Raw genomic sequence first — 24296 nt, 5'->3', positions numbered from 1 at the left:
GTGTTCTCAAAATTGATGTGAGCTATTTAATTTAGTACATCATTTTCTTACCTGTGTTTTGCATTAAACAGTGACTTATGGTACTAAATATCACCAGTGTGTCTTTCTGGTTTTTAGGTTGTGGAAAATGCCCTTAAAGTGAACCCAGTATTAGGCCCACAAATGTTTCAGCCAATTTTACCCTGTGTTTTCCGGGGTATCATAGAAGGGGAGGTAAGACTTTTCTTAAGCTTCTAAGGATAGTATTGGACTCCAGGGTCCTAGTTTTAATTATTCTCTTTCCTCATTGGAAAATAATTTTTTCATCATTGGTTAATATAAAGGAAAACTTTTCTTATCATCTGGATCATACAAATTAATTTTCAGGATAGTTAAATACCTTTGTGTTTTCCTTTTCTACATTGAGAAGTATAGATTTCTCTTAACATCTCATCTCTTACATTTATATGCCTGTGTATTTACACACAATGATTTGAAGTAAAGTAATGCTTAGTGACTTAATTCTGATACCTGATTGTTGAGAACATGAGAGGGAAAAAATGGTACTAATTTTGTTGTAGTCTGAATATATGAAATCATTGATTATTTTCTAAATCCAGTTCTTAAGTAGATCCATTGTAACTATGTATTAGGAGTAGAGTAATAGAAATATACCATTTATATATTCTTTCTTTTTGTTCTATATACATGTACATATGCATATGTAATCCATATAAATATATAATACATAAAGCATATGTTTAGTTAGAACTCACACAATATTGTTAGTTCATTCTGAAGAAAAACAATATCAAGGAGAGTGTTATTTTATATTCCTGTTGTTCACTATGTTGTTTGAGATTGTTTATATACTTGTATCTTAACACAGTTTTATTTGTGTTGTATTTTAATTATACAGAGATATCCTGTAGTCATGTCCACATATCTTGGAGTTATGGGTCGAGTTCTACTACAAAATGCTAGTTTTTTTTCTTCACTTCTTAATGAGATGGCACATAAATTTAATCAGGAGGTAAGAACCCACTTAAAGATATCTTTAACTAAATATAAATAGGACACAGTTGATTAAATAATGAGTTTTTATAAATGTTCTTTTCAAGCATTTAAATCTTGACATAATAAATATGTTGCACTATTAGAATAGAAGAAATTGTGTAAAATGTAACTGAAATGTTTATATTTTTATACTGCTACATAATCTGAAGCAGGGATATTTTGCCTATATTCATTTGTTTAATGAATGAGCTTGTTTTAATACCACAGGTTGAGAGATTTCTGTTCTAATGATTATGTGAAATGACCTTTTGAGCAAAGTTTATTAAAAAAAGTACTTTAGCCAATACCAACTATTATATTTTAGAATAGGTTCTTATATGAATTGGTTACTTGAACCTCAATATTGTATATTACAGTCTTAAGATTTTTATGTTTTAAGTCATTAAATATTAAGATAGTATTTTTATGCTTATTGCACACATGGAAGTATGGGGCTTAGATTTGGCAACCTGCCCAAGTTTGCACAGCTCGTAAATGATAGAGCTGGTATACAAATCCTAGCATCCTAACCTCGGAATCGGCATCCCTGTATCCATGTTCCACTGCCTCCCACCTACTGTAGAATAGGCACGTTGCTCCTAAATTCTGGAGACAATGATTTGACAAGCTTGTAGCACTTTTTAAAGGGCGAAGTCCTTAAATACACAATTTCATAGTGGTACAGCATCATATTAGAGATATATAGTATATCCATTGTGCTATAGAAACAGAAAAGTTGTCTGCATTAATAAGACATTTATAAATGAAGGAAAATAGTGTCAACATTGGATGTAGTAAAATTTCCACTTCAGTGAAATATTAAATTACTTGAATATAACTTAACCATGGATATTACTCTTTAGTTATTTCTGTAAATGAAAATATTATGTCATAATCCATAAAAATAGTAGTTATTCTTGGGCAATTAGGATAGCTTAGCTTTTCTTATCATATAATTAAAGCACTATGTCAGGGTACTCTCTTCACCTGTTGGTAACTTTGAAGGCAAGTCATTTTAAAATTTCAGTGATTTTGATATCACCATTGAGATGACTTAATATTCTTTGTCTACAACTTCTGCCCATCCTCTTATTTTTCTTTTCTTGCTCACCTAATCTTGGTTCCCTCCTCCCTTTCTCCTTCACTTCCTCTCTCTCTTTTTTCCTCCTTCCCTCCCTCCTAATAGTTGTTGATTGTTTGCTTTGTAATTTTTCGTGGCTTCTGGTTCTTTTAACAAAACTTGTACTTGGGTGGCTCAGTACTCCCGTTAGATTTGTTCAGGTGTCCAGTCTGCTCTAAAATATCTTGGTACAGAAGGATTCTAACCCCTTGAATATTTCAGTTCTCTCATCCTATTTGAACACTTCCTCTTACTGGTGTGTTTCCCTCATTGTATTATCTGAACATGACCCTCATTTTTTCTCCATCCATGATAACAACTCTGCAGTGGAGTAGTCATCAGTCCTGTTACTTAGGAGCCTGAAATATGCCTTTGGCCTCTCCTTTCCTATTAATAAATCATTTGTTTTGACAGGAAGCCAATAATAGAAACTTGAGGTACATTTTATGCCTCCATCTTTAAGCTACTGGAGTAATCCAAAAGTCTTACCATATCTGTTTCCCCTTTTCTTTACTTGCCAATGTTTTATTGATCTTCTGTCCACTTTACATTGTGCTAGTGCTCAAAATACATGAATTTGAGTCTGCTTTTATATTCTATATTAGATCTTTGGTCTCCGTCATATTACAGTGATGAGATGTGACCAGTTCATACATTCCCTCCACTGGCCATACTCCCAGCTCTCACTGAAAAGAGCACTTGGCACTTACTTCTCTACTTTTCCCAGACTTTTACTTACTAATCTGGCTGTATCACCTTTTCTTTTCTTTTCTTTTCTTCATTTCCTAGATAAGGTTCAATTAAGTCAATTAGAATATTTGCTTGTTATGTCCTGATAATGTAACTATTAAAAAACAGTACACTGAAACCTAAAATGAAATTATATTTTTATTTCATCTTTAAGTTACCATAGTTGTTGACTAATGGACTAGGTGTATCTATTAAGTAGGACTCCCATTCTCAAACCTTGGAATCAGATTGGACACCTCTACTCTAATTTTCTGTTACAACTTGATGTGGAGGTAGCTCTTGGCAAGATAGGAAGTTACCATTGTTAAAATTGGAAACCATCCTGAGCTGGTAGTTCTTGAAGTATCTGACAGATGTTTCAATAATTGTAAATATCCTTTGAGTTCACTATGACATTGCAGGATGCAGTACATAGTTTAAAGAACTGAAGTATAAAGAATGGTCCTGAATTAGTAAGTGCTTTCTTGACTGTTCACTATTAATATGTTGAAGCATTTCTTGGAAAAAGTGTGAGAACAAGGAAGTAGAAAAGAAGGGGAATATACAGTTGATTTTATATGACCAAACCCATAAAGTAGAGATTTGGCTATTAAATGTACTGTATTTTTAAAGAGGTGCTAGAAGTAGAAAAGAAACCTTAGTGAGATCTGCTTTTAGTCTATGTGATTGGTACACTTGATCTTAGCCAAAAGGCCGAGAAGCGATGTGATTGATATATTTAATCATGTGTTACTTTGGAGATTCTAACGTGATTGTTGTGACTGGCAAATCTGAATTTTGTAGTGCAGGCTAGAGACTCAGAATTTTTTATGTTGCACTTTTGAGGCAAAATTTCTTTTATACAAAAATTCAGTTTTTGTTTTTAAGGCCTTCACCTGATTGGCTGAACCACCCCCCTCAAGTGCTCTTGCAGCAAATGGTGTAGTCTCTGACTGAACAGAAGAGCACCCTAGCCTAGCTGAATCAACATGTACAATTAATCTTCACACTAATTTTATTTACTGTGTTACTTTTCTCATTGCTGAGACAAGGAGGAAAGGTTTATTTAACTCACAGTTTATAGAGGTTTCAGTTCATAGTTGGCTACAAGACAGGGTGGCACATGGCAGAGCGGCACCATACGTAGCAGAGGAAGACAACAGTAGCAACAGGAGAGAGCAAGTGAGACAGGCCTCTTTCCGTCCCTTATATTGTGTACAGTCTACTGGAATTAGGACGGTGCCAGTCCAATCAGTGGACTGATCCAGCAGTCACCTACCCTTAATCTCAGCCTTGCATTCTACAAATCAGTTACACACTCTAGATTCAGCCACCTCCAGAGAAAAAAACCCTGTGACCGCAGGAGGCTTTGAGGGCACATCTGTACTTAAACCATAATATTTAGGTTGATTCATTTTGTCTTTATTATTCATGTACCATGTAAATGTGCTAGTAAATTATACATTCATTTTTCTTTGAAATTGATCAGGGTGAGGTTGCAGTCTTCCCTGTCCTCTGAGAGTAGTAGAGTCAGGCCAGCAAATTGTAGAATATTGAATGGGAATCCCTCAACAGAATAAACTGTTAAGTCCAAGTGGACAATTTTGAGAAATGTGTGCATTTTTTCAATGCACCAGAATGACCACATTTATTGATAAATTATTAAATGAAATTACTAAAATCACTCAAAGGCTATATACAGCTTTTTAACAAGTGCACTTGGCTCAGAATTAATTAGAGGCAGTTTCTGGTTTTGCACACATTATTTCTTTTCAGTTTAAGGATTGCCTAGAATTAAGATATTCCGATTCTGTTGTTTACTATAATGGAATTTTATCCACTAGGTAGGAGGCTTAAACTTTTAATAGTACTTATCTAGGAGGAAATTGAATTTCAAATATTTTGAGGTGCCTCCTCTTTTCTCAGATGGACCAGCTTTTGGGAAACATGATTGAAATGTGGGTTGATAGAATGGACAACATTACCCAGCCTGAAAGAAGAAAACTTTCAGCTTTGGCTTTGCTTTCACTTCTGCCATCTGATAATAGGTGAGGAAATATTTTCTTAAAATTTATTTCTTTAAAGCTTCAAAATATAAGCACGATTTTTGGGCATCACTGTTACTTTTGTGTATATAAATTCTAATTTTGTTAGATGTAGCAAGTGTTGATCTTAATCTAGAAAGGAATAAATGCAATATTTACTCTTCAGTGAGCAGGGGGGTCCAGTTTAATTTAGGTTTTACTCTTCAATTTACTGTTGTCTGAATTTCCATTTTTTTTATAATTACTGGATTTAATGAGTCTTATTGTAGGCCACTTTTAAATAGATATATTAACATATACTATTTCAAAGCCAGTGGCACTTTATAAAGTGTGTTATAAAGTATGGTAATTCTAGAGTACTGTTAAGTAATTGTTACTTTTTAATTTAGATTATCTCTGAAGAAGCTTACAAGTTGTTTTTTACTTTCTCTTTATATAGATGAAGTTACACTATACTTTATAAACTTGGTTAAAATTCTCAATTCTGTAAAGCAAATTAAAAAGGCTGTGATTTGGATATTTAAAGAAAAGCATTTATTTTTGTTTTTAACCCTCTCAAAATTACACAATTAATTTTTTGTACTTTTTTTGGGGTGTTTTATAACTTTATTTGATAATTAAAAATTCTCATCTATTTTTGACTGTGGATTTTACAGAGTGGTAAGAACTTGTTTCATGCTCAGCTTGCTTGGTGAGTCTTTATCCTGGAAAGGTGACATTCCTTTTCCTTTGGCCACTGAGCTTTGTTGGGCCTGGTATCAGTGCATACATTTAGATTCCTTATGTCCTTCGTGGCAGATTTCCAGACTTTCTTTTTTCTTAATTCATTTTTAAACTGACACAGAAAACTGATACCTATTAGTGTTTCAATATTTAATGTTTCAATCAGATTAAGCGTGTATGTCATTTCAAACCTTTATGATTTCTTATGGTGGAAACTTTAATGACATATCCAATTTGTTTTAAAAATCATGTGATGTACAGATAACGATAATTTGACTTCTTCCTTTTCTGTAGCTATGCCTTTTGTTTCTTTCTCTTGACAAATTGCTCTGGCTATTGTTTCAAGTACTATATTGAATAGGAGTGGTGATAGCAGATATGTTGGTCTTATTCCTGATTTTGGAGAGAAGGCTTTCAGTTTTTCCCATTTACTTTGGTTTGTCATAAATGGTTTTTACCCGCCTGAGATAATGTCCTTCTCTACCTATTTTCTTTAGCATTTTTATCATGAATGGATGTTGTATTTTTGTCAAAAGCTTTTTCTGCATCGATTGAGCTAACTGTAGTTTTTGTCCTTGTTTCTGTTTATATGATATAGTACATTTATTGATTTACGTATGTCAAAACATCCTTGCATCTCTGGGATAAAGCCTTCTTGGGCATGGTGTGTGATCTGTTTGATGATTTGTTGCATTCTGTTTGCCAGTATCTTGTTGAGGATTTTTGAATCTATGTTCATTAAAGAAATTGGCCTGTAGTTCTTTTTTGGTTGGATACTTGTCAGGTTTTGGAATCAAGGCCATGCTAGCTTCCAGGAATGAGTTTGGAAATACTCTTGCTCTCTTGACTTTCTTAAAGATTCTAATGAGTATCGGCACTAGATCTTACCTGAAGTCTTTGTCGAATTTAACGGTGAATGCATCATATCCTGGGCTTTTCTTAGTTGTTAGGTTTTTTTTTTTTTAATTACTGCTTCAGTTTTATTGGATCATTCAGGGATTTTATATCTTCTTGGTTCATTTTGGTAATTTATATGTATCTAGGAATTTATCCATTTCTAAATTCTCCAATTGATTGGCATACAGATTTACAAAGTAGTTACCAATAGTCTGGATTTCGTCAGTGTCCATTGTGATTTCTTCTTTTTCATTTATAATTTCAACTGATTTAGGTCTTTCCTTTTCTTGGTAAGATCAGCTAAAGGTTTGTCAATTTTGTTAACTCTTTTGAAGCACCAGCTCTTAGATGAATTGATTCTTTGTATTTTTTTTTTTAGTCTCTATTTCAGTGCTTTCTGCTTTGATCTTTCTCTTCTTTAAACATGTTTGTTTGGCTCTTTGAGACAGAGTTTAGCTATATAGTTTAAACTGGCCTTGAACTAACTGTGTAGCCCAGGTTGGCCTTAAACTCACAGTGATCCTTCTGCCTGTTTCCTGAATGCTAGAATTACAGGTGTGTGCCACTGTGCCCTGCTTCCTTTTCCTTTATAGTTTATTAGTACAGGTATGTAGTACATAATGTGTACATTTCTTGGGGGAAGTTGGTACATGTGTGCAACACATCTTAATTCTTTTTTTTGTTAATTTTCTTTTCCTTGCCTCTCTCCCGGCTTCTTCTATGTCTTAATCCCTATATCCTTTGAGAATGATCTGTCTCTCTCTACTTTCTATTATTTATCTTTATAATTTCCTTCCTTGTATATACTATCTTTGGACTTGGATTGTTCTTTTTTTTCTACGACCTTGAGGTACATCATTATATTATTTATTTTTGCTCATTCTTTTTATCTCATGTGGGAATTGACAGCTTCTCTCTTTGGACTGCTTTCACTGGGTCCTGTAAGTTCTGATGTGTTGTCCTGGCATTATTTAATTGAAGGACCTATCTGTTTCTTTCTTAATTTCTTCTAAGATCCATTGATTATTTGAAAAGGTATTGCTTAATTTCTATACAGTTGTATAATTTCTGTGGTTTCTTTTGTCATTGCTTTTTAGTTTCATTGCTTTATGATCTGATAATATGGATGGTATAATTTCAGTTTTTTTATATTTACTTAAACATGTTTTTTTGGCCAGTATATGATCTTTTAAAAATACTTTAAAATATTTTTTATATGGTCTATTTTGGAGAAAGTTCTATTTGCTTCTGAGAAGAATGTACATTTTATGAGGGGGCAGAACACTGTAGATGTCCATTAAATCCATTTGTTTTTAGGTTTTGTTCAGCTCTGATATTTCTTTGTTGATTTTTTTTTTTTTTTTACAGTTGATCTATGTGTGAGAGGAGTATTGAGGTCCCCCACTATAATTGTATTTATGTTTATCTGGTCTTTTAGGTTCAATAGTGTTTGTTTTATGAAGTTAGGTATGCTGTTGCTTGGTGCATATGTATTTATAATTATTATCTTTTTCTGTTGAATTGTTCCCTTAAAGAATATGAGTGACCTTCTTCGCCTCTTCTGAGCAGTTTTGCCTTGAAGTCTGCTTTATCTGAAAACAAGATAACTGCTCCTTTTTGTTTTTGGTGTTCTGTTACATGGAATATTGTTTTCCAGCCTTTGAGTTTTAGTTTATGAATTCTTTCTGAGTTAAATGTGTTTCTTTTGTACAGCCTATTGTTTTGGATTTTGTTTCTTAATCTGTTTGACCAATCTGTGCCTTACGATTGGGGAATTGAGGCTATTCATATTGAGAGCTATTACTGAAATGTACTTACTCATTCCTGTGATTACATTATTTAAAAGAAAAGAGGAAAAAAAAACCCAAGCCCCCTAAAAAAAAATCAATGAAGAAAAAAACCAAAAAAACTGAGTCAATTAAAAAGTGAAAAAAAAACCCCACAATTCTTCTGTTTTTGAATGAGTGGTTTTTTCCAGGGTCTGTAGTCTTGAAATCCAACAAGTTTCAGTTTTTTTATGGCTAGCTTTGTTCTGTGTGCATTTATGATGTGCTGTCCCAGATCCAGGGTCCTCTCTGTCCATACATCCCAGACTGTGGCAACTAATTCAAGCCAAGGCATGTCCTTGTTCGTATTGGTAAAGGGGAAAAGCAGTCAGGCCTCTTGGTTTCTGCTAGATGTAGCAGGGATTCAAACAGACGGTTGGACTTAATGCCAATACCTTCAGAGGTAGCCTCCTCTGTAAGGCACATCGGCTGTGCCTGGTTTCTCACTGGGGCTAGTGTCCTTCCTCACCTGAATTTAAACTTCTCAAGAAGTCTCTGCCTACCCTGCACCTTCTCTGCAGCTCTCTTCCTTGCCTGTCTCTCACTCAGTCATTGCAGGGAGGGGTTATTTAACACTGTCAATCTTGGAAGTGCAGTTCAGTGGTTGTTGTGTGGCTTTGTCTTAATATTAACTTCCTCAAATGGAGCCTGATTAAGTAACATGTGGAAATATATAAACCTAGACACTGTACTGGGTTTCTTTTCTGACTGTAGTCTGGCATAAAGGAGTCATTTTTGTAGTGAAACCCCACATTATTTTTGTAGTTTACAATAGATGTGGGCTTTTCTTTGAACTTGTGTTGCTGACCAGACTCATATTTCTCCCTGGAGCTATAGATTTTGAGGGGTTATCTTTTCTCCTGGGGCATTGGCCTCATCCATGATCAGGTAGGTTGGTTGGTCAGATTTTCTGCTACCTGGAATCAAAGGGAAACAAAAAAAAAAAGAGTGGGCTTGGAGTTGGTGGGTGGCCAATCCATGAATGCCAAATTGACCGTGGGCAAATCTCATTGAGGCAGAGTCTTCTCAGTTTCGTCTATTTTAACTTACTGCTTTTGCTTTTAGTGGGGAAAAAAATGACTTGAGAATTAACCAGTCTTTTTAAATTGAAATGTTAAAGAACTGAGTGCTTGACAGTAGTCTGTGCTCTATAAACTTTTTAGATCAATTAATGAGTGGAAAAATACCAAGGTTTATAAAATAGAGTATTGAGAGAAAGCTAGAAATAGCACAGGGTAGGAAATACAGGAAGATAATCTAATCAATAGCACATTTGTTTTACATATTTCATGAGAATAATAGCTGAGGTGAAATACACTATTATATCATTTTAACATGCTTATATCCTTTTGGTCACTTTCTGAGCACAGTATAGTCTTTTTTTTCCTTCCTTTTTTTTGAGACAGGGGCTTGGCCTTGAATTCACTAGGTAGCCCAGGCTGGCCTTGAACTCTTGGCAATCTTCCTGCCTCAGCCTCCCAAGTGCTGGGATTACAGGCATGCACCACTTTCCTGGCTTGGGGTCATTTTGTTTTGTTTTGTTCTTTAATTATGCCATGCAAGCTCCTGTGTCCTTTCTGAAACAGCGGTTAGAATTTTTTTTTTAAGCTGGAATAATTTTCAAATTGTGAATGGTCTAAATTTGGATTCCCCCTCCTCTTTAGGGTCTATATTATTTATAATTAGAAGGAGTAATATTTCTTCTAATTTTTGTGTGAAAACAATACTCAGGTTTTTATTTACTTTTGCCTTCTTTTAATATTTTCCAAAGATTTTTCATCAAAAGGTATAGATTAAACAAAACTATCACTCATAGATGTGAATGAGAATACTCAAAACTTTCCTTAGGCTTCTGATACCTAAATTGTCAGTTCATCTTCCAAATTCAAAATCACACTTATAAACACAGTTCTAAGAATTTTTGATGTGATTTTTCAGACTAAGTGCTTCAGGAATTTGAATTTCACCTTTTTTTTAGATTCAAGGAAGTCCCCAGTGGGGACTATTAACATAAGCTAGTTGCATAATTGAAAAAAGGATTGAAAACAACAGCTGGATATTTACATATAATGGCTTGCTTTCCAGGAAAAATCTATCTGCTTTACAAAGCCTTCTTAGATTGAAGTCCTATTTCCCCTATAATTCTCATTTATCTCAAATATAAGTGTATGTAATATCTGCATTTGGAAATTTGTTCCAATTTCCCAAGTCACTTTGCATTTTATAATTTTTAACACAGTGACTATCTCCTCTACTCAAATAAGATCTAACTAGAAAAATAATCAGCCTTGAAAACTAAAGTCAAAAATGCCCAGTCAGCCTCTCCTTGCCTTACGTTGCCATCGTTATTCTCTTGGGGTTATCTTTATCGTTATTCTCAGGGGTTACTGTAAGATAGATAAGGCAAGAGTAGGCTGATTGGGGTTGGAGATTTTTGATCCCTAGTTTTCAAGGCTGATTATTTTCCAGCTAGGTCTTATTTTCAGGGAAAATAGTAGTAGAATCAAGGTAAAAATAGGGTTTAAAGAATAGCATTTTATTATAGTTATAAATTAAGTTAGGTAAAAGATAGTTTACAGTTGCCATGTTTAATTGTAGACTTCTTGTTCTACCTGAATTATGTTTGGTTTAACTTACCATTTCTGAGTGAGTACTTAACATGGTAGAATTTTATCTTTGTCTTTTAAAATAGGATGAATCTTTTATAGTATTTTATGTGTAAGTATTTCATCTAAGACTTCTTTCTTTTCTGCAGTAAAAATTAATTTTCAAAGTTTTTTTATGTCTTTCACTAAAAAAGTCTTAGAAATATAATTTTGGTAACACTTATTATGATATAATTCACAAATCATGCAGTTCACCCACTTAAAGTTAGTTTAGTGGTTTTCAGTATATGTGCAGAGTTATCTATCCAACCATCACCACAATAAAGAACATTTCATCACCCTCATAAGAAACTAGTTACTCTTAATTTTCTCATTCTTTCTAGAGTCTGGCAATATCTGATTTACTTCTGGTGCAGATTTGCCTATCCTTGACATTTTATTTAAATGGAATCATACAAAATGTGGTATTTTTGACTGGCTTCCTATTCTTAGCATGTTTTTAAGTTCCATCCATGTTGTAGCATGTGTTAATATTTTCTTCCTTTTTAGTTCTGGTAATAGTCTTTTGGATAGTTACACATTTCGTTTAGCCATTCATCAAATGAGGTACATTTGAACTGTATCCATTTTTGTCAGTTATTAATGCTGCATAAACATTTGTGTGTAGTTTTTTTGTATAGATGCATCTTTTCATTTCTGTTCAGTATCGATGGGTTATATGATGATAAGGTTAATCTTTTGAAGAACTACCAGATTGGGGGAGTAGTACAGTTACTTTTCTGGGTTTCAGAAGTTATAAAGGTAGTAAATGATCTAATATGTGTGAATTGAATTTTTGGTATGTAATTGGTTCTTTGTTGTTCGAACTGAGTTTGTCAATTACGTCACTTTGTGCATAGATACAGATTGAATTGTTTCCCTCCTGTCTTTTGTTTTTGTTTTTGATTTTTGTGATATTGGGGATTGAACTTTGTGGGTGATAGGCAAGTATTCCACCACTGAGTTACATCTCCACCCCACTGCATTTTGTTTAGTGTTCATTTAAGGTGTATATTTATAAGGAATGTTGCACATTGGTGTTCTGAAAAAGGAGGTTAAAGAGGATATCAGAAAATGGAAGGATAAAGATAACACTTGTTCTTGGGTAGGAAGAAGCAATATAGTGAAAATGGCCATACTTCTGAAACTGGTACACAGGGTTAGTGCAGTCCTGATCAAAATTCCAGCAATATATCTCACAGAATTAGGGAAAACAATCCTAAAATTCATTTGGAACCAGAAGGGACCTAGATAGCAAAGGCAGTTCTGGGCAACAAAGGCAAGGCAGGGGGCGTCACAGTCCCTGACTGAAATTATACTACAAAGCTGCTGTGATTAAGAACAGCATGGTACTGGCAAAAACAAAACAAAACAAAAAACAAACCTGAGGATCAGTAGAACAGATTAGAAGATGCAGAAACAACACCAGATATATTCAGCCACCTTATCTTTCACAAAGGAGCAAACCCCTACATTGGAAGAAAGATAGCCTCTTTAATAAATGGTGCTGGAAAACTGGCTTTCCACATGCCAAGATGAAAACTAGAACCATATCTTTCACCATGCTTTAAACTAAAATCAAAATGGACCAAAGATCTAAATATTAAAACAGAAACGTTAAATCTGTTAGAAGATAGAATAGGTAGAACTCTTGAAAACATTAGCTTAGACACTTTATGAATAAAACCCTGATCACACAGTAACTATCACAAAGAATCAACAACTGAGATTTCATAGTATTTGGAAAATTTAAAAAAAATTCTGTTATACTATAAAAATTTAGCTTTATACATCTGGGTCCTAGGCATTCTAAGTCCCATGGTTTCAGCCTTCCTTTGACCTGTTTTCATGAGCAAGAATGAAGAGAAAGCACAGAGATTTGGTGGTAGAGGCACAAAGGAAGTTTCATCTTGTTCTTCAGGAAGGATCCAGAGATTCATGCCACCGCTGCTGAAGGGAAAGTGCCTCCTTTCGGATCTCTGTGTGTTTCCTTTGACTGCTCTTATTGTCTCCTTAGGCTGATAATGTAAGCACAGTTCTTTTGCAGTCCCTTTAGTTTTTCATTTCCAATACAAATTCACTTTACCCTTGACACAGACAACAGAACTAAAATACTCTCCCACCTGATAGCAACTCCAAGACATTATTAATACAGCAAACATTCAGTAACATTTTTTTAGTTGATGTTTTGTGCTAGAATACTATGCTGTGCATGGAGGACACACTCCATTTTACCTTTAATGCACACTGGCACCTGAAAGCAACACCTGTCTATGTCTTTAGTCTCCTGTTCTAAATACTTAGGAAAGTTCCTCAGAGCTTGTGAAATTGGGACATATTTTAAAAATTTTTTTTATTAGTACATGTTTGCAGTACGTACTATTTATATTCCTTGTGTGGAACTGGTACATGTGCGTAACACATCTTAATTCCTTTTTCATCCCCTTTTCCTCGCATTCCCTCACCCTTGCTCCATTTCTTGATCTCCTTCCTGTGTCTTATCTTTTATTTTTAATCTTTATTTATAATTTGGGTTTCTGTTGTAAGAAAACCATTTGGTATTTAAACTTGTATGTCTGATCTATTTCATTTAATAGTATGGTCTCAAAGTGCATCCATTTTCTTACAGATGACTTAAGTTTATCTTTCTTTGTGGCAAAGTACTACTCCGTTGTGGGTAGATACCACATTTTCTTTATCAATTCATCCTTTGATGATTATATAGACTATTGCTAATATTTAGTATTATAAATTATGAAGGGGAATAGCTGGGACAAAATAAATTTTTTGTTTTAGTTGTTTGAGGAACACGTTCTTAATGCCTTTCTGACCTGCAGAGTGGTGCCCCAGGATTGTCTCCCCTATCCTTTCAAAACAGCCCTACTGTCTACTTGCTGTACTTCACATCATAAAACTGTGCTGGTACACAGGAATGTTGTTACCACGTAGTACTTTAAATTATATATAGAGAAGTTTAGTCTTCTCAAAATGACTGTAACAGGAACTGAAGTTAAAAAATGTTCTTGCACAGTTAAAAATGTTCCTGTACGCTTACACTAGGGAGAATGATGAGTTTTGGACTTTGAAAGTATTCAAGTTTTAGTACATTGTTAGGAAACATGACTGTTCTTTAAGCTCCAAAGTCACACGTTTAGTTGAGAAATTCTGTGCTTCTCAAGCATAAGGTTTATTTTTGCATTTCATCATGAGATTTGTAATTAAACATTTCTTACATCTCCTTCCTGAAAGTTGAGCAAATGGAAATTTTCATCGTTTTGCCATCCTATATGAGCACAGTAGTTGTTTTTATTTTTAATTAAAGTATAGCTTGAAAATTTAGTATCGCATTGTGACAGTAATATACACAGACAAATTTTATAGAAATAATAGCTGTTATGATATTTTTATTTACAAATGGTTTCAGACTTAGAAAAACATTATAAGAACAGTGCAAGGAAGACCATACAACCTATGCCTAAATCACCTGTTGTTAACCTTCACCCCATTTGTTTTATCATTTGCCTGCACAGGTGCTCTTTGCCAGATAGAGAAATAGTTTTATTTTCTTAATCATCTGTGACCTCATGCATGCTAAGCAAGTACTCTACCATTAAGCATACCCTGGCCTCCAAAGGTATTAGTAATATTCATAAAAGTCAGAATTAGAAAACCTAAGCAACTGAACCTTTAAAAAAGGTTAATGACTAAGCATTATGTAATCCACTATAATCAGCTTATATTCAACTCTGTGAATCTGTACCTTAAAACACAGAGTAAACACATATTTATTTTTGTTCTACTAGGATCAAACTAATATATATATGTATATGTTTTTCAGAGTCTTGTTTCACTCTCCCCAACCTTTTATGCGTAGATAATCTATCAGTAATTTGACATTCTATTTTGTGTCATAATCCTAGGCATATACCTTCATATAATATTCAGTATTTTTATGTCCAAATTATTTGTTCATTTTACCTATTATTCTTAAAGGAAATAAAGCATAAAGTTGAAGTTTGAAATGTTTGCAAATACAAAAATAAATATATATGTGTAAAAATTCCTGAAAATCACATTATCTTATATACTTATTTCTGCTTATGTTTTCCACTGAGTAGTTGTCACTTGATAACAAGAGCCTGTTAGTATTTAGATTCTGGGAGGAATCTAAAATTTTATAAAGAAAATCTTATTTTTAAATCCTAGGAGATATTTAGCTACATACATAGTAAAACTCTGAATGCATTCTGAAAAGTAAGTTCCTGAGATTTCCTTTCAACAATACTTTGGAAACACAGATAAAATTACTTCCTGTCTCTCAGTTTCCTGTATCCATGGCAACATCTGTTTTGCCCACTGACTATAGAGGAACCAGTGTGGAGAGTGGTGTTTCCTGAGCAAACTGTGGCTTAAAAAAAAGAGGTGGAGAGCTGGAGGTCAACAAAAATGGAGTTTAGAAATGTCGCTCTTCAGTTTTAAAAAGAAAGCTTTTACTTGAATCACCTATTAATTATATCAGTTTCCTGTTCTTGGTAAGATTATTTATTTAAATATAAACTTTTAGCAAGAATGAAAAATATTTTAGTTTTGTGAAATACTAAGTTTAGAGTTTGATTGTTCTGTAATATATTTGTTTTTCATAAATTGTTATTTGAGACTAAATTTTAAATTGATAAAGGGACATTCATCCACATACTGTCATTTCTACCTTATTTGTCACCTTTGTTATAATCAGTTGTGATATTTTAAATTAACTTAGCAAACATTTTGCAGTTCATTAAACTTGAATTATCTTTTGGTCAGATAGTGAGTTAATGGCCAGCAAGTGTTAATACTTCATATTCCAAATACTCATTGTTTTATACTGTTGCACATAGTATGATTTAATTTTAATGGCTGATCCTAATTAAAACAGAATACAGAAATTTTAGTATTATAAAACTTACATTTTTAAGAATTTTCTAATGAGAAGTTTTGCCTCCTTTTTTTATAGCCTATTCTGATATGAACAGAAAAATATCTGTTCTTGGTATGAAGAACAGGGCTATGTGTGGATTACAGTTTTCTCTGCCTTGCCCAAGATTCTTTCTGCTTGTTACCTATTTTGTTGTATCATTATTCCATAAAGAGATATTTGGATGTTCATCTGTTTGCCAGCTCTGCACTGGGAGACAAATTAACTGCCGTAACTTAGGCCTTTCAAATTCTTAGGAAAATTCCTAAGAATTTTCCTGAAAGTACAGTTTTCCTGTATCTAACTGGAAATAATATATCTCATATGTCAGAATGACTTAACAGGACTTCATTATCTTGTAGCGTTGTATTTGGATAATTCTAGCATTGTGTATGTACATCCAAAAGCCTTTGTTCAGTTGGAGCATCTGTATTTTCTGTATCTAAATAATAATTTTATAAAACGCTTAGAACCTGGAATTTTTAAGAGACTTTCAAATCTTCATAGTTTATATTTAAAATGTAATCAAGTATCCTTTCTTCCAAGAGGAGTGTTTAAAGATCTAGTTTCAGCTGTCTTTAAGCCTACGAAGAAATTGCCTCACTGTCCTTGGGAGTGATGCCTTTATTGGTGTGGCTGCTCTTCAGGTACTTGACTTGTCAAACAATAAAATTTTAAGAATGTCAGACTTAGGCTTTCAATGGCTCAAAAACCTTGATTGTTTGTATCTACAAAGTAATAATTTCTCAAATGTACCATCAAATGCTCTTGAAGTACTTAAGAATCTTAAAAGACTTTTTTTGTCTCATAACTTCATTAAAACAATACATCCATTTGCATTTAAAGGACTTGTATCTCTTCCTGAACAATTCAAGAATTAAAAATGTTACTAGAAATGGATTTAATGGTATTAATAATCTTAAACGTTTGCTCTTAAGTCATAATGATTTAGTAGATTTAAACTCTGACATATTTAGTTTATTAAATAATTTAACTTACCTTAAGTTAGATAGAAGCTGAATAATCAGTATTGATAATCATACATTTAAAAACATGAGAGCATCTTTGAAGATCTTTAATCTGTCATTTAATAATCTTACAGACTTACATCCAAGGGTCCTTAAGCCATTGTCTTCATTGATTCATCTTCAGGCACATTCTAATCCTTGGGAATGTAACTGCAAACTTTGGGGCCTTCAAGACTGGCTAACACCTTCAGCTATTACTCTAAACATCTATTGTCAGAAATCCCCATTCATGCGTGGCAGAGCATTACGTTATGTTAAATGGACTGACAGTACAGATTGCATTACATCTTCGACAAATGTATCCAGGGCTTGGGCTGTAAAATCTCTTCGTAATCGTCACAAGACCACTGCATTAATGATGACCTGGCATAAAGTAACCACACATGGGAAACATTTGGAAAATACTGAGACTGAGAGTGTTACTTTCTGGGAACGAATTCGTACCTCACCTGCCAATAGATTTTTTCAAGAGAATACCCTTGGTAATCCGTTAGAGACTACTGCAGTGTTACCTGTGCAAGTACAACTTACTTCTTCTGTTAACTTGAACTTGGAAAAAAGTGCTCTACCGATTGATGCTTCAGTGTCAGGGAAAACGTCACTAACTTGTACCCAAGAAATTGAGAAGTTGAATGAGGCTTTTGACATTTTGCTTGTTTTTTTCATCTTAGCTTGTGTTTTAATCATTTTTTTGATCTACAAAGTTGTTCAATGTAAACAAAAACTAAAGGCACCAGAAAACTCAGGGGAAAATAGACTTGAATATTACAGCTTTTATCAGTCAGCAAGGTATAATGTAACTGCTTCAATTTGTAACACCAGCCCAAATCCTCTAGAAAGCCCTGGTTTGGAGCAGATTCGTCTTCATAAACAAATTGTTCCTGAAAGTGAGGCACAGGTCATTCTTTTTGAACATTCTGCCTTATAACTCAGCTAAATGTTGGCTATGCGAGAACAACAGTGCCAACCATATGGACATAAAATGGAATGCTTCTCACAGACTTGTACAGTTTATTTGGAAATATAATGAATTACACATATAGAGAATTATTAAAATGTATGGTTTTAATGATTTCTGAATAGTGTGTTTATTAAGCGAATATTCTTTGATAGTTTCTATATAAAGAAGTATTAGCATCTAACATTCTGTATGTCTTTCACTATGTTAAGTACTTCCCATATCATGTTTGTAAAGTCTTGTAAGGTAATAATGCCTACATTTTACAGGTAAGGAAACATATGCAAAGTTTAAGTAATTGTCCTGAATTCTCACACAGTTTGTAATACTTCACATTTGACTAGGGCTGTTGCTTTTAATTTCATGCCCTATTGCTGCCAAGGTGCTAGGATTATAATTGTGAAAAAATAGATATGATTTTTATATAGGTAGAGGTTAAAATCTAGAAGACATGTGGTTACTTTACACGTACAGTAAGTACTCTATTTGGAGATGCTACTGGGAGTCTGTATGTGGAGGTGAGACATGCTTTATGAAAAAAGTGACATCATGAAAGATACAGTGGAGAGTGTTGAGTAACAATATGCCAGAAGGGTTAAAGAAAGAAAGAATGTTCCTTTTTAGGATCTAAAACTCAGTATAGCTAGAGTTCTTGTGAGTGGTGGTATGAGATGTGAAGCTAGAAAGAGATGCCAGATGAAGACTGTTGTAGTGTGCTTTATTCTGAGGGCGACGGAGAACCATTGAGGGTTTTTAAGCAGTGGAGGAACGCTATCAAATTTACCATTTAGAAAGTTCATCCTTTCTAAAAGGCACAGTAAGCTAGGAAGTAGGATTAACTGTATGGGAATCTGAGTCAGTAATTCAGGGGAGAGATACCTGTACTGGATACTTCTCTGTTTGGGAAGTTAATTAGTTCAAACTGGAGACAGAATTGGCTTATAGCACAGTGTTAATAAAAATGCAAAGAAATGGGAACAAAAAATTTTCAGAGGTATCAAAGAATTAGGATTTGGAATGGTGAATGCAAAGAAAGATCCAAACTGGATCCAAAGTTTCTGGCTTAATTTACTGGGTTGAAAGAGGTTCTTTTTACTCAGGTAAGGAAAGTTGAAGGAGAGCCTGGTTTTGATTTTCTGGGTTTTTTGTTTTTTGTTAGGGAGATACTCATACGTTTGATATTGGGTGTCTTTAAGCTTTAGGTATTTGTGCGATTGCCAAAAGAGGATGAGAGTGGATACAGATGTGTTAGGGTTCCATGTCGCTCAGTGAAAGGTCATTCACTGAGTGTGCTGGTGCTGCAAAGGAGGAATTTGGCATCGAGTTTGGTTGAGGCAGGCCTGAGTATGTGAGCACCCATTTTTTTCTGAAAGAAATCCACGTAAATTACATTATATTTTACAACATTATACTTTCATGTATTACATTATATTTTCAAAGCTGTAGCAAAGTGTCAAAATTCTATTTATATGATGTTGTTAATTATACATATGTATTTTAAAATACTATAAAATATTACTTAGATATATTTCTCCTCTTTATTTTGTGTTATAATTTTATACAAATAGTTGTTGCACATTTTTAAACTTTATAAACTGCTGTCTTTTGCTTTGATCTTTAAATTTTTTTGAAACATTAAAACCGTCACAGGGTGTGGTGGCATATATATGTAATCCTAGCACTTGGAGGCTGAGGCAGGAAGATTGCCATGAGTTTGAGGCCAGCCTCGGCTACATAGAGAGTTCGAGGCAGCCTTAACTACAAAGTGAGATGCTGTCTCAAAAAACCAACTAACACACAAAACCCTACCCTCTGCTGCTTCATTGACAGGTACAGTGTATCTTTACTAATGTTGACATCAATGTCTTCATCATTATCAATTAGAGTCCCCTTTTAATTGCATAGCACTGTTTTCTAGCGCATATTACTTTCATTTTGGTTTTAACTGTGTGACGTGTATGACTTCTGCAAGAATTTCATTACAAGCTACAACCTTTTCATACAACTTTAATAACAGTAGCACAGTTAGGTTTTTTAAGTTGTCCTGAAGATAAATCTTTATGATTTCCTTGTATTTATTCCAGTTTTTTTTGTTTTTTTTTTTTTCTGTCCCAGGAATTAAACTCAGGGCCTTGTGCTTGCCAGGCAAGCACTGTGCCGCTGAGCTATTTCCCCAGGCCCAATATGTTGTATTTATTGTACAGCTTTGTTTTCAACAATTTCCAACATTTACTATGATGAGATTATACAACCAACCCCATTATTACGAAACCTGTCAAATTCTTTTGTATTTCTTTAAAAAAAGAAGAAGCAATTGTGCCACAAGTAGCACAGAGTACCGTAAAGAAGTACCTTAAAGTAGCATTGATTTTATTTTATTTTGTTTTCCAACCTAATGTTTTTTCCAAGTAGTTTTCTACCAGTAATTGATTATCTCCTTTTCAGGGAACCTTAGTATGTCTTCATTGGGCACTGTTTCTTATAATGTGCATCATCTTTCTCTTGAGAATCATGTAGGATGACAATTTCTACTCATCCTACTACATGTAGCTTGTTTTAGTTATATCTCATAGACTTAAAGACAATGCCTTTGTGTGTGCTCGCATGTGCATGCTGAAAAGAACACCTCAGGTTAATAAAAGAGTGGCTGATCATATAAAAGGCTTTGGAAAGATCATTATTGATTTAAAATACCCACTTTTATTTTATGATATGGAATTTCTACTATGAAATTTTAAGCTGTTTTATTGCCAGCATTTGTCAGTGGACTGGATTTATTAATGTTTTTTCCCATGAACATGCAGCAGATTACTGTGTGGGAAGGGTGTATGTTTCCACTTAAATGACAAAAGTATTTGTAGCTTAGGTCCTGGAAAATATCTAAAGGGGAAAATAGAATTTTGGTGTAAATGTTGCTATTTTACAGTCTCTGGTGCTGTGGAACTTCAGAATAAGATGGATGCATCAGTCTTTCTTTGACTTTTGATAAAGTGCTATTCTTTGCTTAATTCTGTTAGTGATATAAGCAGAGTTAAGGGAATATTTTATTTGATTATAGTTTTGAGTACCTAAGTACTTTTTTATTTTCTTAAATTACCCTACATAACTTCCTTTATTTTTCTTTTTCACTAATACATATTTGCAGTGCACGACGTTTGCATTTATTGTGAGGAGCTTGTACATGTACATAACATCTTAATTCATCTTTTTGGGTTTCTTTTTGTTTTTTGTTTTTTTTGGTCCCCTTCCCCTTGTGTTCCTCCCAGGTTCCTCCAGTTCTTCTTCCCCTTCCGATTTGCAAATCTCTGTTTTCATTTCTCTCTTCATCTCTCTTTTTAGAATGGCTTCAAATATTAATTGGGTATGATTTGTAATTTGTAACTGGATCTGGTTAGAGCAGAGAAAATTCCAGCGTTTAAAGTTCTGATTCTTTTCTCTTGGACCTGCTATTATGAAAAATTATTGCAGCACCAGTCTTAGCTTATGAAGAGTTAATGGGAAGGTCTCAGTATGTTTCTGCCTGCCCATTTTCCTCCCAAGATCATGTGATGAAGACGTGATGTAAATATATGAAGCCATCACTTACAGAGACATAATGTAAGATGTAAGCTGTATGATGATGGATCAGTAACCTAAAAAAACGGTAGTATAAAATGTTCACTAGGAAAATACTAATAAAAATTGCATAGGTAGAAACTGGAGACTTAAATTTAATCTAATGTTATTTAGACTGACCAAAATGAATACTGGATTATTTTATTTATATGTGCCTTTGGGGACTGAAGATTTTATTTTCTAATGGCATTTGTGTTTTAAACACCTGTGATTTGAGTTTACATGATACAGAGAAATAATTTTAAGCCAGCATAGATTTTTAAATCAGCTGAATAAATGTAAGAAAGATGGTTTGGTTTCTTCATTACGTAGTTTTTAGAAACAAGGAAAAGTGACTCTGCATGGTTTTTGCAGTTCATATGCTCTACAGTTATAATCTTTATTATGTCCCCAGAAAATTCCTTAGGAAATACTTAGACAGTATTTAAGAACTATAGTTTTATTCATTACATTTCACTGAGAAAAGTTAACTGAAAACGGAATTGGCTTAAACTATCGTGTTATGTTGAGTACAAGCATTCATGCTCTCATTGAATGCTTATACCTGTGTATAATCTCTTCTCAGGTAACAGCTGCTCTTTGTTGTCTGTAGATGATTGCTTTCAGGACCTGTGTGGATATTAAAATCTGCAGATGCTCAAGGGCCTTATATGAAATAATGTAGTATTTATATATAAGCTACACACATCCTACCATGTGCTTTAAATTATTTCTAGATTACTTGTAATACTTAATATCATGTAAATGCTATGCAATTAGTTATTAAGCCCTAATAAAAACAATGAAAAAGGGCTACATGTTCATTACAGATGCAGTTTTTTGCACCTGTTTTTACACTGTAGTTGATTGAATCTGTGTATGTAGAATCCTCAGATAAAAAGGCTTCTTTATTTGAAGAACAAAATACGCAAATATTTAAAAAGGCCTGTGTTGGAGCTCGGGGTTTAGCTTGGCGTTAGCACACTTGCCTGACATGTGTAAGACCTTGGGTTCAATTCCCATTATCATACACAAAAATAAATAAATACATAAACACATAAATAAAGGGTCTTCTGCTATTTTTGTAGCACATTTGTAACTTGGGTCTGTAGGAATAACATAAAATATCAAACATGGAAAATAAGAAAAGTAAAATTTGACAAGTAAAAAGGAAGGAAATGTAGGTTATTAATATTTCTGTTCCTTTGGCTTTTCTTTTGTTCCCATCTTTTCTCCTTTATGTTAAACTTTGTATTTTTAAAAAAATGAATATTTCAGAAGTGAATTTATGACACTGCCAAATTCTGCTTTATTTTCTGGCTCTTGTCTAATCACTTGTAATATCTGTTAGCTACAACTCAGCTCTCCACACTTGTAATTTAAAAAATAACCGAGTAAATAAAAATAAAATTGTAAAACAAAAACAAAAGAGAGCAGTTCTGAAGTTTGGGGGATCATTAATTTTCTGATTTATTGAGTTCACATTATGCTTAATGTTACCCTGCAGGATATAAAAATAATAAATACAGGTGGTGACACACACTTATAATCCCAGCTACTTGTGAGGCAGGAGGATCACAAATTTGAGGCCAGCCTGGAGAACTTAGTGACACTGTCTCAAAAGAAAAATAAAAAGCAATGGGGATGGAACTCGTGCCACTAAACTAGCATGTGGAAGGCCCTGGATGCAACGCATTGTGTCTGCCTCAAGTTACTTGTAATCTTAGGCAGAGCAAGTCTAAAAAAATCAAAGGACATTAGAAAAAAGAGTGTGAAAGATGCCATACAAATTGTATGTCAAATTAGTAGTGCAGAGGCCTTATACTACTTGGAATTCAAGGAACAGAGAACTCAGTCACACGGGGTAGGGTGGTCAAGAAAGACTTCATAAAGAAGTGTGAATGAAGATGAATAACAAAGGAAGGGAGACCATTGTGAGGAGCAGGAAGGAAGGAAGCACAGATTTTGGAGCAGGGAACTATTTAATTCAGGAGGTGGAAACTTCACTAATTGAAACCAGTAGAAGCAGAGTAATAATGTACTATAGCATTGGAAATGCAGTTTATTAGAGGCTACTGAGGTGCTTGATAGCCCTCAAAAGTTCTTAAGGAGAAAGAATTAAATTTAAAGTACTAGAATACAAGTACACTCAATAATTTAAAAAAATGGATAGAATTAATAATGTCTCATTTAGCATTATGAAATGAAAACTATATTAATATTGGGATTGCTTTATTTAATAAGAGCAGCACTCCTAATGAAGTGAAAGATGAGTGAACCTGAAAGTTCCAAGTTTATTATTTATTTATTTGTTTATTTATTTTAAGTGATAGAAGGAATCCAGTGTCTAGGAGCCAGTGATGGGAATTAGAGAATAATGATTTGCTATTGCTTCTCTAGCAGTGTCCAGGGGACGAGCTGCTCTGACTTTTGAGTGCCAGTTAACAAATCAGAAATTCCTCTACAACTGAAAAAGAAATCTAGGAGATTATAACTTGATTATGAACACACAATAAACCTCTAAATTTGTTGCTTAAGTTCTTTGTCTTTCTTGCAGATTTCTAGTCTGTAGCAGGATCCTGAATTTAAAAGCACGGCATTAAAAAATTCTTTTGAGTCAAAGAACAAATAACATTTAATTTTAACACACTTACACTAGACTTTTTACACTAGAATTTACACTAGAGTTCTCTGAGTTGACCATCTTTTTGGTCCTAGGCCCTGTCATGGTGTCTGCCACTC

General features: G+C 33.8%; 2 protein-coding genes across 3 annotated transcripts in view; both read left to right on the top strand.

Annotated features, from left to right (window-relative positions):
* Ipo11 (importin 11) overlaps positions 1-24296 on the top strand; it is a 191351-nt gene that overhangs the window by 118691 nt on the left and 48364 nt on the right. The window contains exons 25-29 of one of the 2 annotated variants that reach the window (XM_013518422.1): positions 118-213; positions 899-1012; positions 4811-4932; positions 16521-16621; positions 17077-18074. In XM_013518422.1, coding sequence (XP_013373876.1) covers positions 118-213; positions 899-1012; positions 4811-4932; positions 16521-16593 — 405 coding nt within the window. In that variant the 3' untranslated portion in view covers positions 16594-16621; positions 17077-18074. Of the gene's footprint in view, positions 1-117; positions 214-898; positions 1013-4810; positions 4933-16520; positions 16622-17076; positions 18075-24296 lie in introns of those variants that run through there. The other variant, XM_005392641.2, reaches the window with a different exon arrangement.
* Positions 16631-18074, top strand: Lrrc70 (leucine rich repeat containing 70). The gene has a single exon (XM_005415354.2). It carries the CDS (start codon positions 17028-17030, stop codon positions 17928-17930), a length of 903 nt encoding a protein of 300 aa, XP_005415411.2. The 5' UTR covers positions 16631-17027; the 3' UTR covers positions 17931-18074.

This window comes from Chinchilla lanigera, unplaced genomic scaffold, assembly GCF_000276665.1.
Source record: "Chinchilla lanigera isolate Chin_1 unplaced genomic scaffold, ChiLan1.0 scaffold00045, whole genome shotgun sequence".
In the NCBI taxonomy this organism is placed as follows: Eukaryota; Metazoa; Chordata; class Mammalia; order Rodentia; family Chinchillidae; genus Chinchilla; species Chinchilla lanigera.
The sequence above is the reverse complement of the archived record's forward strand: the minus strand, read 5'-3'. Positions and strand labels throughout refer to the sequence as shown.